This window comes from Eublepharis macularius, chromosome 15, assembly GCF_028583425.1.
Source record: "Eublepharis macularius isolate TG4126 chromosome 15, MPM_Emac_v1.0, whole genome shotgun sequence".
Classification (NCBI taxonomy): Eukaryota; Metazoa; Chordata; class Lepidosauria; order Squamata; family Eublepharidae; genus Eublepharis; species Eublepharis macularius.
In genome coordinates this window covers 27,447,445-27,467,176 of record NC_072804.1, presented here as the reverse complement: position 1 = coordinate 27,467,176, position 19,732 = coordinate 27,447,445, and the positions used below count along the sequence as shown (strand labels likewise).

The 19,732-nt window shown below is 47.7% G+C and overlaps 1 protein-coding gene across 4 annotated transcripts in view; it reads right to left on the bottom strand.

The window, feature by feature from the left end:
* Window positions 1-1,404: 1,404 nt before the first annotated feature.
* The window catches only part of FGR (FGR proto-oncogene, Src family tyrosine kinase), a 93,061-nt gene continuing 74,733 nt past the window's right edge, over window positions 1,405-19,732 (bottom strand). For 3 of the 4 annotated variants that reach the window (XM_054999161.1, XM_054999162.1, XM_054999163.1), the window contains 7 exons: window positions 17,587-17,736; window positions 16,716-16,880; window positions 11,549-11,728; window positions 10,029-10,105; window positions 7,630-7,783; window positions 6,065-6,196; window positions 1,405-1,790 (listed from right to left, as the gene is read on the bottom strand). In XM_054999161.1, coding sequence (XP_054855136.1) covers window positions 1,582-1,790; window positions 6,065-6,196; window positions 7,630-7,783; window positions 10,029-10,105; window positions 11,549-11,728; window positions 16,716-16,880; window positions 17,587-17,736 — 1,067 coding nt within the window. In that variant the 3' untranslated portion in view covers window positions 1,405-1,581. Of the gene's footprint in view, window positions 1,791-6,064; window positions 6,197-7,629; window positions 7,784-10,028; window positions 10,106-11,548; window positions 11,729-14,082; window positions 14,239-16,715; window positions 16,881-17,586; window positions 17,737-19,732 lie in introns of all 4 variants that reach the window. The other variant, XM_054999164.1, reaches the window with a different exon arrangement.

The window sequence follows — 19,732 nt, the reverse complement described above, 5'->3', positions numbered from 1 at the left end:
GTTACAACAGCCCTGGAATGAGCCCACCTGAACTGCTCCAGTGATGCTCCCAGCAGACACTCAGCTTTGAGCCAAATAGCAGCAGCAACAATGGGGAGGAAGCAATTGGTGAGCTGGCACTGACCATGATGGGCATGGAAGGTTCTAAACCAAGTGGCCCATCTGGCCTTGGCAGAGCTGTTGGGCCTGGCTCGGGAACTTTCCCAGGAAGTAAAAGGGCCAGTCCGTCCTGTGTAGGATGACGTCTTCAGGAAACTGGGTGAGTCTGATGGAAATGACACCATTACACTGTGCATGTCTTTATCGCTCGCCCCCCATTTTAAGGGCCAAATGGTGCATTATGTTAACAGGAGTTGGATATGCAGCTCAAGATCTGGATCTGAACTTGGTTGTCAAGTCCACGCAAGCGACCCACCCAGTACACAAGACTGGGGATACCTGTGTTCAAATCTATGCCCCGCCAGGATGCTGGGTGGGCGACCCTGGGCCGTTGGCTCTCTTTCAGCCTCACCGGACACACAGTGTAGTTATAAGGATACAGTGGAGGAAGAGAGAATCACAGGTGCTGCCCTGAACTCTTTGAAGGATGGGTGGGAAACAAAATGTCATTATTAGATAGAGGGAGGGATGGATCACCTCAATGGAGCTAGTGGTGGGTTTTGACGAGTGGTTATTATGGTAGGGTAACAAGTGCAGGTACCCCAGGCGTAGCTGGGAGGGGAAGGGTCAGCAAGGGCTAGAGATGGGGAAAATGAGAACCCCAGAACTGCAATGGTCACCCTTGTTCAAAAATGTAAGCTGCCCCCTCGCCCTGATTTTCAAGTTTGCTCTGTGTGCAGAAATGTCTAGCTATGACATTTCTGCTACTTAGGCAGGGGTGGTGCTGTGGCTCAGTGTGAAGAGAAGCTGCCTTGCATGCAGAAGGTCCCAGGTTCAATGCCCAGCATCAAGGGAAGATTTCTCTGCCAACACATATGGAAGGCATGCTGCCGCCCAGTGGGATGACTGCTATGCCAGGAGCTGAACGCAGCCTACATGGGTACCCTCAAGCCACAATGCCAACAAGCCCAATGGCCCACGTGAGACGGCCCACGGATGTGGCAGAGGAGGTAGCTGTAAGCAGGGAGGTGGGGGCACGAGGGCGACCCAAAGGGACAGGAAAAGAGCAGTCCCTGTTGAGACCTCTTCACCACCTTCCAGAATGATTGGCACGGGCCAAGGTGGGAGAAAGGAGGCAGTGGTGTAAAGGAAGGGGTGCACTATACAAAACCCGCGTTCTCTCCCTGCTAACCCTAACCTTGGCTCATCGTTCTCCCCAAACTGGCATGGTAGTCACCCAGGAAGAGGCAGAATTTAAAACACAAATTCACAAACAACACCCGCCCCCCAAGTAGAAGTATTAAAAAAACTTTGGAGTTCAACCCCAATAGTACAAAAAGAGAGCCTTGCCCTCTGCTTCCGAGAGGGAAGGAGCAGTTTCCTTGTACAGACAGTCCCAAGATGCCGCAGCCCCAACGAGGGCCCGGCAGCTGCAGTGCGCTGCCCACAGTCAAGAGTCCCAGCTGACATCCCGGGCCACTATTATTGGTTGTCGCCCGGCTGATACTGAGGCTCTGTGGCAGTAAAATAGTCTTCGAGAAAGGACTGGAGGTATTCAAAGGTGGGCCGCTCCTCGGGTTCCTTCTTCCAACACTGCACCATCAACTCATGCAATGAGAGCGGGCAGTTCCCCGGGCACTGCATGCGGTACCCCCGTTCCACCTGCTCCAGCACCTCCCGGTTATTCATGCCTGCAGAAGAGAAACAGGAACTGCGTCAGGGAGCCAGTGTGGTGTAGTGGTTAGAGTGTTGGACTAGGATCTGGAAGTCCCAGGTTCAAATCCCCACTCCGCCATGGCACCTTGCTGGGTGACCTTGGGCCGGTCACACACTCTCAGCCTATCCTACTCCACAGGCTTGTTGTGAGCGTAAAATGGAGGAGCGGAGAATGACACACGCCGCTTTGTTCCCCACTGGGGAGAAAAATGGGGTAAAAGTGAGGTAAATAAATAAATAATCAGGGGGCAGGTCAGCCATTAAGGCCCCCGGGAAGAGTCTCAGTGGGCCGATGGGCTGACCCTAATCTCAAGCAAAGGGCAGGCAGCAGCTGTTGCCACAAGCTAGCAACCCACTCAAGGCCGGGAAGTGAGGCAGGTGGAGGCTGGCTGCTGGGTGGGGGGCAGAACAGATCTAGGGTAATAAATAGACATGGGCACAATCGGAATTACGGTCTGAAAACTGCCCCGATTTTGGCATTTGCGCCATCGGGACCGGGCTGATCGGTTCCGTCCACAGCTCCCGGTTCAGCGCTCGGGTGGGGGCGCTCTATCGGGTCTCGATCGGATCGATCAGTTTACGTTCAGGATTGCAGTCTGCAGACAGTCTGGTGCCAGCCATCTGTTCCCGAGGGAATGGAGCCCCGTGGAAACGGAGCCTGGGGAATGCCAGAGCTGTTTGCCCTCCTTCTGTCGCCCTGGAAACGCAAATGGAAGCCCAGCTTTCCTTGATCAGCAGGGCTTCCTTCCAACCATGGAGCAGCCAGAAAAGCGCGCGCCCGTCTCGTCCATTTGGGAGAAGAGAGGGGAGGGCGGGGGAAGGGGGTGTTCTTCTGTAGCCATGGGCACTCGAATCTCATCCCTGCAAAGCCTGAGAGGCAGCTCTTACGGCCAAGCACAGCCCTCCTGAGTAGCAGACCCAGGCTTTATAAATAGCCATGTGCTGCGCAACAAAATTTCACTTTCCACTTGCGGGTGGAGTGGGACAGAGGCGAGCTCTCGCTTGCCGCTTTTGGAAAAGCGCTAGAGAGAGAGAGAGAGAGAGGGAGAGGGAGCTTTAGCTTTGGGCTTCAGCAGATAGGGAATTAGGGAGCTATCTCCTCTGCTTCCAGGGCTGCCGCCTAGCTCTGGGGCCAAGCTCGGTGGGCACCTCGGCTGAGGGCTCAGGTCTGGGGGGGAGTGTTGCAGCTGGGGTTGGGCTCTATTCCTATTCTCTCTCTCTGCTTCCAGGGCTGCCGTCTAGCTCTGGGGCCAAGCTCAGTGGGCACCTCCTTGGCTGAGGGCTCACACAGTATTACATACTCTAGTGCCTGGTCACTCTGGTCTGGGGGAGTGTTGGTGGTGGGGCGCCCTCCCGCGTCGGCCTTCCCGATTCCCGATTCTGTATCGGAAACGGGACTTGATCGGCGAGGTTCGGGTACCTGGGTTCGGCGCCGCGATCAGCTAAATTGGGATTATTTTTTGGATCGTGCCAATGTCTAGTAATAAATCCCACTTGTATAACTGAAACAATACAACTTCGCACAACTAACCATTGACACATTAATAACCCAAATGGTGGATGCTGCACGTTCTTCATTTGGAAATGGCACACACAATGTCTCACAATAAGTCATAAATATACAGAGGAGCACCCTGCCCTATTGTTTTAGTGCACTGGCATAAATCTACACGGTTCCCTCTTGGATTCCTGGCAACTGTTCATCTCTGTTTCCCTTTCTTTAAAGCATCCCTCAGAAGCCTTTTAGTCTCATCAAAATCTTTGCCTGCCAATCCCCATGCATGGACCGGTTATTCTACCATCCCACCTACCCCTCTAAGAGACCTTGAGTGATTCCGCACACGTTGGATAATGCACTTCCGATCCTCTTTATAGATCATTTGGAACGGGGTTTTTTTGTGTGCGGAACAAAAAATCCACCTCAAACAATTGATAAAGTGCATTGAAAGTGCATTATCCAACGTGTGCAGAATCATTACATTTTTTTTAGTTCCATGCTGAGCCATACACGGTTGCAAATCCCTGGGTCAAACCAGGACAGGCTTCAAGTTCCATGGGCGACTTTAGGCCTCTTTTTTTAAAGACCTAAACTTCCTCACAGGGTTGTTGTGCAGAAGAGGGGAAAGAACGTGCATCCTGCATTTCTACAAGAAAAGGTGAGATAAAAATCTAACCAATACTTACCTACTACGATAAGGTCTCTTTAGGTGATTTTAGATTTTTTTTTTTTAAATTTCATGGCTGTGAGGGATAGGAACCTTAGTCTGTATGCATCATGCAGTCATTCTACATCCTCACACCACAATCTCCTGAGTACAAGCCTACTGAAGCATACAATAGCACCAGAATGGCATTTCTTAATGCCAAGGCCCCCAGGGTGGTGCCCCTGAGCCCTATGGTGCCCACCAATGTGTCTCCTGGCGCCCACTTGCTTCTTCTTCAAAATGTCTTTTCCCTAAAGCGAAGAGCCAATCCTGATTTTTCTCCGCATCTGGAGTAGGAGGTGCTTCAGAAGAGCCCAGGAGGCATCACCCTTTGCGTCTGCAGGGGGTGGAGTACCAACTTCAAAACAGCTGCCTGCATTGTGGATCCCCCCCTGCAACTTTTTGTGATTGGAACCTGCCCCCGTGTCAGCCATTTTGTGAATACCCCCCTCCAAGGCAGCCATTTTGTTGTGGTATCTAATCTGTTTTCAAAATTTCAAAAAATGTCTAATAGTTCAAACGAGGTTTGCGGGCCCTCATGATAATCAGCAGAAGAGGGAGTGGTGGACTTGGATCTCACGTTTTTATCTCATTCTTCTTTCAATCTGATTCTGAATTATTAGAGACATCCTTCCCTTCCCTTCCCTTCCCTTCCCTTCCCTTCCCTTCCCTTCCCTTCCCTTCCCTTCCCTTCCCATGTTTGCTTGCTTACTGATCTAAAATGTATTATTTTTGACGAAGAAAAGTTGAAAGGGACATGTTGACCAAGAATAATGCTAATAAAGGGCCATCACTAACAGCCAAAATAGACATGACAGTGGCCTTGTGGCTGCCAAGGGGATGCTGCTGCCCTTTTAAAGTAATTTAAAAATGTCATAAGGCCTGATTCTGTTCCCCGCCGCAGTTTATCAAGTGCCAAACTGGCTGCACCCTCCTCCTTGTGACTATATCAGTCCTCGAAAAGGTGAACACAGGCTGGGGGTGCGGGAACCAGAGTGCAATGCTACAGGCCAAATCAGGATCGGGCCCTTGTGACATTTTTAAATCACTTTGAAATGACATTGTCGCCCTTGTGGTGGCCACCAGGGTGCCATCATGTCTACTTTGGCCCTAAGTGGTCCACTAACATGCAGAAGGTCACAGGTTAAGCCCTGGGCATCTCCACTTAAAACGATTAGATAGCAGGTAAGATGAAAGGCCTCTGCCTGAAACGCTGGAGAGCCGCACCAGTCAGCACAGGCAATGCCGATCTTGGTAGACCAAGGTTTGAACGGCAGACATCTTTGAAGTAGGGGAAGAAAGAATTGCGGGCTGTTTTGGTTTTAACTGTAAAGGTTTTTAATCTACTATTGTTAGCTGCCTTGAACCACAAGGAATGGCAAGGTTAAAAAGTTTGAATGAATGAATGAATGAACGAACGAACGAATGAATGAATGGTCTGGATCAGCAGAAGGCACATTCTGCATTATATTCTACCTTTGTAATCCACTTTTTACATTGTCACAGCTAGACAATTTTTGTTGCTGCTGTTTTCCAGTTCTGCAATCTAGTCCTACTGTGTTGTTTATTGGAGATCCTCTCTCTCTGATTGAACTGCTCTTAAAAATTTTGTAATCTGCCTTGAATCTCAGTGAGAAAGGCAGACTATCAATGAAGTAAATACAACTAAACTTCATTTGTTCAAGTGACCTCAAGAAGACTTCTGTCTCAGGGTGGAACTATACTACAAAAAGGGGGTGGCTTCAGAGTCATTCCCTCGTCCCAAGGAACCCTGGGAACTGTAGTTCTGTAAGGCAGCATTTTTTCAGCACCCTTGCCGAGCTTCAAATCCCAAGATCCTTTGTGGGGAAATGGTGACAGTTGAGTTGGTATAAAAACCACTAAATTTAAAAGACCGTTGTGCCCCCTGTCATTCAAATTTAATCCCTGTATCACCTGAGCCCTCAGCGTCTAGAAGAGAATGTAAAAATCCCCTCCTCAAAAGTAGACCCAGTCAAAGGGAGAAGTGGCCCCAGGAGAGGGCTGTACTGCTAAGATGGCTTTACCTGGGTATGGTACCCGGCCCTTGGTTACAAGCTCAGTCAGGAGGATGCCAAAAGACCACACGTCTGACTTGATGGTAAACTTGCCATAAAGAGCCGCTTCAGGAGCTGTCCACTTGATGGGGAATTTGGCACCTGCCAGGAAGGAGACAGGTGAGACGATGAGAGTTCAGAAAAAGAAGTGTGCCTAAACAATCATACGTTTGTCCATTGACCTGCTTGCTCACTCCTTGGAGGCTTTATGCCACTCTGGAGAAATGGGAGCCATTAGGAAATTCAGCACTGGCATTTGAAAACAGACTGCCTGCAAACTGACTTAGGCCCACAGAGCAGTTTCTGGAGGCTTGAACATCTGCTTGTCAGATATGAACTTCTTCAGTAAGACCAAGGGTCTTTCTGCTAGAGCCCCAGTCCTTGGGGAAAGGCTTCGCAGGGAGGTTTGTAGGTCTTCGTTGATGATATTCCTATCACCAGCACAAAGCTGTGCTTTCTCTGGGTATTTAACTATTGAGTTATTTCACCAAGAGTGGTGGGGGCTTGGAGTATTATTCTTCTGGATTTCAAGGTTGCTATTTATTTTTTCTGTCTTAATAGGTGGCTTATAAGGTGCTTTGAGCCACATTGTAGTGAGGGGAGGTACAAATGTTTCAGTCAGTCAATAGAAATGGTGCACACTGCAGCAACAAAATCTACAAGTTCAAAACACAAGTCACATTAGAGGCAAAAATAAAAATATAAAAGTGCCTCTTTGCTTATCCAGTGATTATGTCCTAAGTCAGAACTTGCCTGCAGTCTTAATTTTGACATGGTCCATAGGGCCAAACAGTGGATTATGTTTGCCTTAGGGCTCAAAGAAGTGAGACAAACATCACGGGTTTTGGTTTGTCCATTAAATGAAATCTGCAAACTTGTTCAGCCTCATTTTGCCTCAGGGGCATGTGGGGGAATTTAACCCTTTAATTTCTAATCAGTTGTGTGATTCAGAACCAGCTCCTTTGCTTCGCTATTAGAATTTTAAAGGGGGGGAATGTCCTTTAATCATTGCTTTTTTAAAAAAGATGATGACAAATTGGGGAATCTTGTTCCAAACAACAAAATCAAGTGGAGGATGAAGGGTAAAACCTCTTCTCACTTCAGCCAATTTGGTGTAGTGGTTATGAGTGTGGGACTCTAATCTGGAGAGCCGGGTTTGATTCCCCACTCCTCCGCTTGAAGCCAGCTGGGTGACCTTGGGCTAGTCAGTTCTCTGGAGCTCTCTCAGCCCCACCCACCTCACTGGGTGACTGTTGTAAGGATAATAACACACTTTGTAAACCACACTGAGTGGGCGTTAAGTTATCCTAAAGGATGATATATAAATCAAACGTTATTATTCCCTGCATAGCCCCAAGGCAATTTGAGGCTGAGGAGTCAGCAATTTAAATTTCATAGATGGAACCAGATGTGTGATATTCCTCCCATCAGTTTGAGCCTCCAGTACCAGCATCCAATTCTACTCCTCCAACCCTCTTTCTCCAGGCTCACTTTGCCGATGCCGCCCTATTTGCAGGGCACGCCTAGAAGCTAACCTTGACGCGCTGTGTATTCGTTGTCCTCAATGAGGCGAGCCAGGCCAAAGTCAGCAATCTTACACACCAAATTGTCTCCCACCAGGATGTTGGCTGCCCGCAGGTCACGGTGGATGTAGTTCATCCGTTCAATGTAGGCCATTCCAGCTGCAATCTGAGCAGGACAAGAGAAGGCGATGATCCGATGGATAATGCATCGCCACCTTTATCAGTCATCCAGGGGCTGACTCTCAGCTGTCTAGTACTGTTTTCCCTCTGAAGAATTTCCACCCAAATGCCCCCCTCCCCAGCACGATAAGAGAACACAGTAAGTCGAAGTCCATGGTCAACGTTTCTCTCCCTAGCAGAGGGGGGACATAAGGGAGATCTTTATGGCAGAAAGTGAGCAGCAACTGGACTCCATCTGGCTGACTTTCCTTCGCTTCTCTTCCTGCAGGGATTTCGCTGGGGCAGGGCCAGAGGCCTGAGCCTACGAGCTGCAGCCTGGGACTTGCAAGGCACAGCTTGGCAAACCAGGAACAGCAGAGGTTTGTTTGCTTTTTGTTGTTGTTGGTTTGTCTCTTTGCCTGTCTAGGTATTTTTTAAAAAAAGCTGCTGTCTCTCCAGGGGAAAAACTGCCATAAAAACAGCCTAGCAAACGTCTTTTGGAAAATCTCCCCTCCCTGCTGCCTTTCTTTGGCAAATATAAATGCAACGACATCGTGGGATGTACACTCCTACACATCTGATGAAGTTAGCTCTGACTCATGGAAGCTTAAGATTGAATTCATTTTTGTCCAGTCTCTCACAGGCCACCGGGCTCCTGCTTTATTTGGCTGCTACAGACCAACCCAACTGCCCATCTGGAATTGTAACCACAAAATGTCTTCTTATTATCAGCCAAATTGAGAACATACTTCCATACCGAGGTTAAAGACAGATGCTGACACTGAAACGATGGTCTCAGCAAGTTCTGTCCTCACGGAGAGATCTTACCTGGCCTCTAAGTTAAACTACAGGTCACCCCTCCATCTTGTCCTCTCCCATAGACGCAGGTGTGGGTTGCTTGCATTTAAAATCCTTTCCAAAACTACATACATAATTTATGCAAGCTTCCTTAATATTTTAAAACTACCACTTCCCCTCGGGAAATATTTTTTAAGAACCTAACCATAAAACAGCTTTGGAATAAAAGGTGGCGGTAACATCATAGGGGAATAACTCCATCAGCAGCACTGAAAACTGGCTTCTTCAAGTCAAACGACTCCGAAAAAATGGCTTCTTCCAGCACAAAAAAGGTGTGAGCATTTCTGAATGCCTCTCCCCCAGAGCCCCGTGGCGCAGAGTGGTAAGCTGCAGTACTGCAATCCAAGCTCTGCTCACGACCTGAGTTCGATCCCGGCGGAAGCTGGGTTCAGGTAGCTAGCTCAAGGTTGACTCAGCCTTCCATCCTTCCAAGGTCGGTAAAATGAGTACCCAGTTTCCTGGGGGTAAAGTGTGATGACTGGGGAAGGCAATGGCAAACCACCCCATAAAAAGTCTTCCAAGAAAATGTTGTGATGCAACATCCCCCCATGGGTCAGTAATGACTCGGTGCTTTACCTTTTTTACCTCCCCCAGTACTGCCATCTGATCCCATTCCTCCACTGTCACAAATCACATCCCCCCCCCCCGCGACTGCCTGCCTATTCTCACACTGAGATCCCATGTTTTAATTTTTGTTAGTTGCACAACATCTCAGTTCCCAAACAATAATGTTTGCAATACAATCATGTTTCCGAATTCAACACATTTACCCAAAGTGGGGAAAGCCAATCCCCAAATAATTAAGCAGCAGCCTAAAGGGGGAAGCTGTAGAAGGCACCAGAGGGTGGAGCTTGGCTCCGGGGGATACAGCTGGCCTTGGCCATGTCCGAGGTTTTTTTTCTGGGAAAAGAGGTTGTGGAACTCAGTGGGTTGCCCTCAGAGAAAACGGTCACATTTTCAAGAGGTTCAGGAACTCTGTTCCACCAAGTTCCAGCTGAAAAAAAGCCCTGGCCATGTCCAACCTGTTTTCGCATACCCCATCTACTGCAACAAAGTAGGACCCTCGGTTGACCACCCAGTGGGGTGCAAAGAGGAGAGAGGACAGAAATAAAGCTGTTTCTCCTTCTGCTGGGAAATTTAAAGCGATAGGCACATTCTTCACACTGCGGCCTGGTGACCCAGCGGCCGAGGGATGCGTTCGTAGCTGGAGCGGGAAGCTTTAATCAACATAATTGCTAGATTGCTCAAACCATGCACGTCAGTTGATTAATCTGTTGGGGCAAACTGTAATGGGGAGGAGACATTTTTAATCAGTGACCGAAGTGCAGGCTTATTTATTCTTCGGACGCCTGCTGGGGGAGTCTGATTTTGAAATCAAAGCACCTCCTGCTTACCTGAGCTGCCATATCCACCAGCTGCGGGAGCTTCAGGAAGCGCCCATCTCCGTCTTTTAAAAAATCCAGCAAACTCCCTGTAGAGGAGAGGGCAGGGAGGTCAGCAAAACAGACGTGTGTGGGGAAAACCCCTCCCCACGCGTCCTTCCCAGGCTGTCCCACGCTCTCTACCTCTTGTTCCCATTTCTGCTCCTCTCGTTATCGAGAGGCAAGCCGTGCATGATGGATCCAGCCCATAATAACCCAAGAAACTGGGCAGTCCTCCTCGGTTTTATATCGGGTTAGAAAGCAAAGCCCCAAGAACACCACCAACCCTCACTGCTCAGTTCCCACAACTTTCCATTTCGAAGATCTCAGCGTTTTCCACCAGCCACTCAGGGGGGTCCTGATTTGGCCTGGACGGGCCCTCTTTTCCAGACCCATGGAAATCACAGTTGCCTTGAGGAAGGGGCCTTCTTTAAAAAATGTCTGAGATGTTCTAGATGGCCAGAAGTTACACCTGAGGGGGACAGGCTACATTTTGCTCCCTGTGCATATGCAAAGAAATACGTGCACATGTGCCGTGAGATGCATAAACTGCCCTTTTCATAAGCTGTGGCTGCAAGTGCCGTTTTGAACCACTGCTGCCCTATTCAAGGATACACGTCGTCTGTTTGGAACGACTTTAAACCATTTGCCTTTAAACCACTTTCACTGCAAGCTCTATTGGACAACCAGTGTGGTGTGACATAGTGTTGAAAGAGGACTGGGTTCAGCCCTGAAGTTCATTGGGCAGCCTTGAGCCGTCCGTCTCTTTCAGCCTGACCCACCTCACAGGGTTGTTGTGAGGATATAATGGCGAAGAAGTGGGCTGCGTGTGCCACCCTGAGCTCCTTAGAGGAAGGGAAGGATAAAAAGCAGGACACATTCCTCCACTGCACAGAGAAGAGCCCTCCACAGTGAATAACCACAGAGCCACAGCTCTCACCAAGTGCATAAATAGGGGCGCTATAAGGAGGTCCCAGCTCCATCTGGGGTATGCCTAACCTCTAACTTCCTGACCGTTGCAGCAATTCCTCGGTGGAGCAGGCTTTCTGTGCAGGTGGTGGGCTCGCCTTCGTTGGAGGTATTTACGCAGAGGCTGCAATGATGGTTCTATGGCTCAATATGAATGTCGGCAGATCAGGGGAGGGAGGGCATGAAGGGATGAGCCGGTGCTTGGCTCTTGTGGCCCTTTCTACATGCCCAGGGTAATGAAAATCACCACTTCGGGGTCAGGAAAGAACTTTCCTCCAGGCCAGATTGCCCGGGGATCCTGGAGGTTTTTTGGCCTTCCTCTGGGCATAGAGCAGGGGTCACTGAGCGGGGGAGAGCTGTGAATTTCTTGCATTGTGCTGAGGGTTGGCCTAGATGACCCTTGGAGTCCGTTCTGCTTCTATGTTTCTAATCCAGACCCCTCTTTGCAACCCCCAGCTCCCTGCCTGCCATTTGCAAGCCCAGAGGTTCATTGCTGTCTCTTGAACTCAGCCCTCGTTTCAGACCTTGGCTCATGAACTCGGTGACAATATAGATGGGCTCTTCGGACACCACGGCGTACAACTGAACCAGCTTGTCGTGCCGCAGGCGCTTCATGATCTGGGCCTCTTCCAGGAAGGCTTCTGGAGACATGGTCCCCGGTTTCAGGGTCTTCACCGCCACTTTGGTGGTTCCATTCCAGGTGCCTGAGAGCCGGCAAAGAAAGGGGCATCAGGTCCACGGAGGTGGAGGATGGGCAGCATGCCCTGCATGCACGCACCCTCCCCAAAACCCGAGTGGAAAATGGAGATGGACGGGCAAAGTCATGACCAGACTGAAATGGTGCGAGTGACAACATGAATGGTGAGAAAATGTGCAGCCGTGAAAATAAAGCCTCCAGGATAAAGAAGATAAGAACGAGTTTTCCCAGGCACCTAGCATATCCCCTTTTTAATACGAACGTTCAGAGGAGTCCTGCCGGATCAGACAAGCGGTCCATCTAAGCCAGCCTCCTGTCTCACACAGTGGCCAACCAGTTGCCCTGGAGGGCCACCAAACAGGGCACAGAGGCCAAGGGCTTCCCCCCGATGCCGACTCCTAGCACTGGTATTCCAAGGTTAACTGCTTCTTGATGTGGTGGCTCTCAGTCATTGCTGCTAGTAGCCATTGAAGGACCTTTTCCTTCATGGATCTGTCTAATTCCCAAGGCAGACCTCTTTAAACTGGGACAAGCCCGGGGAAAAAGCACCCTCCCTCCCTCCCTCTCCGAGACCTGCTTGAGGCTTGTTTGTCCAGTGTCTTTTGTAAGGCACCAGAATGATGCTGGGCAGAAACTATCCCCAGCTGGCTGTCTTCTGTGCCTTGAACAGATGCTTGAGTTGCACAAAACCAGCAAGTAAAACTTGGCAAGGGCAGGGAGCTACTACACAAGAGTACAAGCTACTAACAGATTTTTCCTTCTGGTTGAGATGGACATCTTCAAGGGACAGGGCTTTCTCCGCTGTGGCACCCTGACCGCAGAACTTCCTCCTGATAGCTGTGTGCCCAGAACCAGGTCTGTGGAATTTTCAGTACTACACAATGCATTGGGTTGCAAAAACTAAACCTGTCTTTTTCTCTTTGTGTGTGTGGGAGTGCATGCACAAGCTCGTACGTATGCACTGAGGTTTTGTTTCAAGTACCTGACAAAGTGGGTTGTAGCCTACGGAAGCTCACACGGCAATAAATTCTGTTAGTCTTTAAGCTGCCAAGAGACTCCTTTTATTGTTTTAGCATTTTTATAGCAAATTTATGCTGATGCTCTGTGCTAAGTTTTGCTTCTGTTGGTTTGCATTGCTAATTGGCTTTTCAGGATGGTGCCACCAACTGGTTGTTAAGAAAACTGGTCATTGTTTGGCTTTTTTTAGCCTCGCTGCTGCTCCAGAATGGATGTCTAAATGCTTTAAAGATCTGCTGATGGAGGTAACTTGATGGTGTTCCTGAAGGACAACTGCTGACTATCTTGAGAGTATGGAGTTTAGATGTATTAAATAAAAAGAAAAACATTGCTAGAGATCAATGGGATCATCCTAATAAAGGTCTGCAGAAGCCACACAGGACTTTGAATGCCCACCTTTTTGACTATCCATCAAACTCTGCCTTCCTCCCTCATACTGAGCACCTTACCTGCACCCTTTCAAATACTAGCTGGAGAAATCCTAAGGTTGAGAATAGAGGTGGGCACGAACCAAAATAGTACGTCATGAACTGGGCCATTTTTTGGTTCTCGAACCAGCACTTCGTCAGAGGGCATTTCTGATGAACCGTGACAATTTTTAGTTTGGTTTGGTTCGTTTTTTCGGTTTGTCACTGTAGACAGCCTGGCATCGATCAATCAGTTTCCTAGGCAACCGGGGGGGTGGGGTTGATGGGCTTTCTGCAGACCTTATGCTGCCCCGGAAGTGACGTGTTCATGAACCAAATGAACCAGTTCACGAACCAGGTAATTTTATACTGTTCGTGGTTCGTGAAACACGACAAACCACGAACTGCAACGAACTGCCATTTTCCCAGTTCGTGCCCATCTCTACTCTAGAAACATGCTTTTCTTTCCAAAATAATTCTCATCTTCTCAGGTTGACACACATATACCACCACAGTCTGTGTTTGCAAAGTGCAATCTTGGATACATGCAATATGTATAGCCCTACACAGTGCAATGAACCCACAAAATCCTCTTAAGAGCCACGAGGAATTACCTTAAACTGAGAGAGGCTCTTGGCTCACCTAGCCCAGTCCTGCTGAAAAGAGCCACTCAAGAGCTGCCCAAGGATTCCAGCAGAAGTCTTTCCTGGCCTTTCTACCCAAGCCCGGTTCATCTTGAGATAAAAGAGACTAACTCACACCTGTAAGACATGTTCTCTGTCACTGTTAAGGCATTCCCGCTCCAACCACTAGTCTCCGTGGAGAAGCTGGCTGATGCTAAAAGGTATCTCGCACTATGATCTCAGCCCACACCTCCTGTTAAGCCAATGTTCCAAGCTGTGCGCAGGCTGTCAGCATTACATATACCCTGCCTTACCCATCCACACATCTCCGAAACATCCCATGCCAAGCTTCTTTTCCAAGTATATGGACTCGCGCACGATTTCCCACGCGTCTTTGGCCAGTCCCATTGTCTGGGGTTTCATATTGGGGCAAACCGTGGTTAGTAGGTGGCAGAGACCATCATTGAACTCTGTAAAGGGTGGGATGGGTGTGGGATGAATGAAGGAGAAAGAGCGAGATGGAAAATGGAATGATGAGTTTGGCATGCGCCCGCGCAAGAGCCCAGGAGGAAGAGGAGGAGGACAAGGAGGTGAATTCAGGCCTCCAATGTTGCCAGACTGCAATATCAACTTTAACCACCAGATGGAGCCCTCAGTTTACATTTATAGCGGTAGTAACCTTTTGCATGTGAGCCTGTGCACACCATCAAGTCATAGCCAATTTATGTCAATCCTGTAGGGTTTTCAAAGCAAGAGACATCAGAGGTGGTTTTCTACTGCCTTTCTATGCATAGCAATCTCAGCCTTTCTTGATTGTCTCCCATCCAAATACTGACCAGGCCAATCCCTGCTCAGCTTCTGAGATCTGATGAGATAAGGCTACCTGGAACACTCAGGTCAAGCCTAACCTTTCATATAGTTATGGAGAAAATGGAATTTGGAAAGGACTTTTTAGTTATTTTCTAAGGCCCTCTTAGATCTTCAGATAATTGGTTTTGTAGAGCTTTGAGGTAATTAGACTGAATGGCTAAAAATGGAAATTGTAGAACAGATCTGGAATGCTAAACTCAAAAAAAAGGTGACGGGTCCATTAAAGAATGCCTAACAAATGTAGGAGGAGCCTTGCCAACCTGCTCACTGTGTTGCCTGCCCTTCCCAGTGGCTAGTTTTGAGGCTGCCTGGTCAGATGTCCAGCCAGTCAGAGGTTGGCTGTGGCCTACAAACACCATGTTCATAAGTGTGGCTTAAAATATTTCCAGCCCTTCTCCAACTGCTGGTATGCAGGTGTGAAACACCAAAGGGCAGCTGTAACGGTGCAGTATGCACACAAAAAGGCAGTTTTAAATGTGCTCTTGGCAAACCACCTCTGTCAGTCTTTCCTTGAAATCCCCCAGGGGTCACCGTAAATCAGCGGCAACTTGACAGTGCCTAACATGTACACATTCCAGATTTCGGAATCAATCAACGGCCATGGATTTAAATTCATGTTTCAACCTTCTTGCACTTTCAATGGCAGATGTGATTGTGTCAGAGTCCGTTGGCTTTGAGCAGAACCACAAGTGACAAAAGGCACAGATTGGACACTTGTCTGCTTCCCTCAAGTTTTGATGGGAAATGTAGGCATCCTGGTCTCGCAGCTTCGCTCTCTGACTGCTGTCCAATGGACTTTTCAACTGCCACTTGTCCAACATTCCGCCAAACTGCCTACATGTCCCATCAAAACTTGAGGGAAGCTGACAAGTGTCCAATCTGTGCCTTTTGTCACTTGTGGTTCTGCTCTTTGTCAGGATCCGGTTGCCCCAGGGAAACAGCAAGGGGAATCCCTTCTCCTGCAATGATCTATTACGACAGGGAAACAGAGTTCTCTCACTTCTCTGGCTAGGGGAGGGGAAGGCCCCAGATAGGGAACTTTTTTTTGTCTTTTGGCCAAAGCAGCTCCTAGCAGAACTTCTTTTGAGGAGGAACTGTGACCCTTTCTTTACCAGTGGAGCCACTTGGGACGAAGAGCTGCAGTCTGCTGTGTGATGTTGCAGCCTGTATGTGTGTGTGTGTGTGGGGGGGGGAGCATTTACTGCCAGAAGATGTGAGTAAGCAGCACCATTAGGAGAATCTCCATGCTGCTGCGTCTGCCATAGCACAGCATGTACCCAGAGAGGGTTGATTTACACTCATGCACCACAGAGGCGTGCTGAGTGATCCTGAGCTTGTCTTTCTCAACCTCACCTACCTCACAAGGCTGTCGTTGTGAGGATACAATAGAGGAATGAAAAACAGTGTTGTAAGCTACTTTGGGTCCCCATTGCGGAGAAAAGCAGTGTATAAATATGCAAGAGAAGAGCAGAAAGGCAAGAAGGTGCCAATCTGAGAACCCCGTCTTTCCTTTTTCAAATATTTTTCCTCAATGTGGCAAGTGCAGGGGCAGCTTATGCCGCTGAAGATGTAACTGAGGGTGAAGCAACACTGGGTTTGCAGCCACATGTCAGGGGAACTCACCTTTAAAAACGCTTCTTTGAGCAGAGCTGCGAAGGGGGAAAAGGAGCTACGAGGGGGAAGCCTCCTGTTTCCCGGATGGCAAAAATGGGATAGGAGGGAAACAGGAAGCTGCCTCTCCCCCTTGCAGCTCCGAGCTCTTTTAAAGGTGATTTCCCCTGATGTACGTCGGTCTGTGAGTCTGGTTGCACACTCCTGAGCTGGTACATGTTGGGCATATCGTGTAGAACATCCATCCATGTGGGATAAAAAGCAAACTGAAATGGGAGAGCGATTCTCTGCCCTAGAAGTGTGAATGTTATGAAAGCACATCCATCTCCAAAGTGGTGGCAGCTTTTTGGTGCGGCTAATCCCACCCCCCGCCTGCCAGTGGCTGGTCAGAGGCCTGGTGCCCTCTTCCTCCTCCTCTTCCTTCCCTTCCCACTCAGCCCTCCCAGCATCTTGAGGCCAGCCCTACCCATCCACACTTCCCCGAACTGCCCGTTGCCCAGTTTCTTGATGAGCTGCAGCGATTCGCGTGGGATCTCCCAAACATCTTTGGTTTTGACGGAAAGGTCTGCCAGCTTGGGCATCCCCTTGTGGCAGGGCACAGCCAGGCGGCAGCAGAGCCCCGCGGCTCTCTCTTGCCGAAGGAAAAGTGAGGAAAGAGAAAGAGAGAGAGACATCAAAAGAAAGGGAGAAAATAATGAGAGAGCAGGAACAAACACCTCACAAAAGCTGCCTTGAGCTGGACTCTTTCAAATTTCTGAAATCAATAAACAAACCTTGCTGTAAAAGGGTACTGAGTGCCATCACAAAATGGCTGCCATGGGAAGTGGGGCCTATCACAAAATGGCTGCCATCAGTACAGCAGCTACAAAATGTTGGGAGGTTCCAAGCCAAATGTCTTCCTACAATGCAGACGACTATTTCCAAACAGGTACTCCCTGAAGTCCCAAAAGTGATGCCTCCCAGGCACTTCTAAAGCATCTCCTGATCCAAAGAGGAAGAAGAAAGCCAGCATTGGCTCTCTGCTTTAGGGAAGAACAAGCAGGTCAGAAAACACATCGGTGGGCACCATGGTGGGGATATCTGCATTATAGCAATTGCTCACCTTCTGGCTGGGCTTATCCATCCAAGTTAATCCAGCGTCAGAAGACCGCTGCAATGCAATGGAAGTGCAATCGCCCATAAAGTAGCCAATGAGCTCCAGGACATTAACTCTCGGGCCAGCATTTCTTTGATCCAACCAGCATCACTAATCTTCCCCCCAAGAGTCCAGAAGCAGCTTCCCGGAGTCAGACTTCTCGTTGCAAACCCTTCTGCTGACCCCTAGACTGCTCTCTTACCTATGTAATGCTGGACTAGCTGTTGTACAGTCTCAAACTGAGCCCGCGTGGTGATGTAATAGCCTCCATTGTCCAGCTTCCTGATCTTATAGTGCTTGACATGGTCGCCTTTCACCTCGTCCCAGTCGCGGATAGACAGGGAGTAGGCACCTGCCGGAAGGAAGAGCAGAGAGGTTATGCTCGAGGGAGTTCCAGAAGACAAAATCGGCATCTTATCGGGTATCTTATGGAAGGAGCTTTCTTTTTTTTTTTTGAAAATTTTTTTATTGGGTTAGAATCCATTATTTTCACATTTACATTCAATTTTCCCCAATTTTTTCATCTCTAACCCCCTCCCTTTCCCCCCCTTTTTGTTGACTTCCAACAGCTTTCCAACCCTTTGTCCCCTTTCCCTTACTTTTATTAGCTTCCTCTATCTAGAACATGTATATATTCTCCATTATTCTAAGCAGTACATCCTTAACTATTTTTAACATTGTATGCCCAAACTGTAAGTCTTTGTTTCCATCTTAGATAAACAATTTATCCCATTTTTCAATTTCAAATATTTCTATATATCATAAACCATATAGATCATACATTCGTTTATATCAAACAATTTGACTTATTCTCTATATATTACTCATTCTATCTTTTTATAATAATTCTATATATCTCTCCTCACGTAGTCAATCAATTTGACCCATCTATATCTTCAGACATTCAGTTTGGTACAAAACTTGCCAGAAAGAAAGAAAATATTGTTAGTTAATCAATCCTTATGTTTAGTCCTTATAATTAATTATTTTCTCTATATTCTGTTTGTTAACCTATATATATCTATATATAAATCAATCTATTAATCTGACTGCTTATTAATTCGCATTTATCTCTTCTCCCCCCGGTAAAGTCTCCCCCCTCTACTTCAATGTTTCAGTAGTTCTCAAACTGCCACAGTTTTCCTCCCACCTCCCATTTCTTCTCCAAGTATTGTTTCAGCTTCTCCCAATCTGTGTTGAACTGCCCTGAGTCCAGATCTCTCAGTTTTCTTGTCATCTTATCCATTTCAGCCATATACAGCAATTTGTAAATCCAGTCTTCAATAGTTGGCACTTCTTGTATTTTCCATTTTTGCGCATACAAAAGTCTAGCTGCTGCTGTCATATAAAATATCAACATCCTGTATTGGGCTGGAATTCCCTCCATTCCCAAGTTCAGTAGCAGGAGTTCTGGGTTCTTATTAATTTGAAATTGTAAAATTTCACTCATTTCTCTTATTATTTCCCCCCAGTACTGCCTAGCTACCTCACATGACCACCACATATGATAGAGGGAGCCCTCATGCTTCTTACATTTCCAGCATTTATTAGAAGTGTTCAAATTCCCTAGCGCAATCTTCTTTGGTGTCATGTACCAACGATAGATCATTTTGTAGATGTTCTCTTTAATATTAGTACATGTCGTTGTCTTCATTGTAGTTTTCCACAAGTATTCCCATGCCTCCATTGTTATTTCTTTATTAAAGTTTATAGCCCATTTCACCATTTGTGTTTTAACTATCTCATCCTCGGTATACCACTTCAACAGTACTTGGTATACCTTGGATATTCTTTTCTTATCTTCTTTAAGAAGGGTCTGCTCTAGTTCCGAATTCTCTATTCGTATACCTCCCTTTACAGAGTCCGAATTATATAAGTCTCTGATCTGTCTATACTGGAACCAGTCATAGTTAGGTGATAGTTCCTCTTGTGTCTTTATTCTGAGTTTGGATGCTTCAATTTTAGTTATTTCTTTGTACGTTAAACATTGTTGTTCATTATCCACAGCTCTCGGGTCTATCACCTCGTATGGAACCACCCACAAAGGAGTTCCTTCTTGTAGATAAATTCTGTACTTTTTCCAGATTATATATAGACTTCTCCGAACAAAGTGATGCAGGAACATCGAGTTGACCTTTACTTTGTCATGCCATAAATATGCGTGCCGGAAGGAGCTTTCATAGGCAACAGCCTGCATCATCTAATGCAGGAATGGGACTAAGGTACCGAACTGCTCAAGCGGTGGAATGAGATGGCTGAAATGTAAGGTGCAAGCAGGAAGAGTCTAGTTTTCATTCTTACGTCAAAAACTCCCTGTCGGTACGAAATTAGCCCAGCAAGGAAAGACA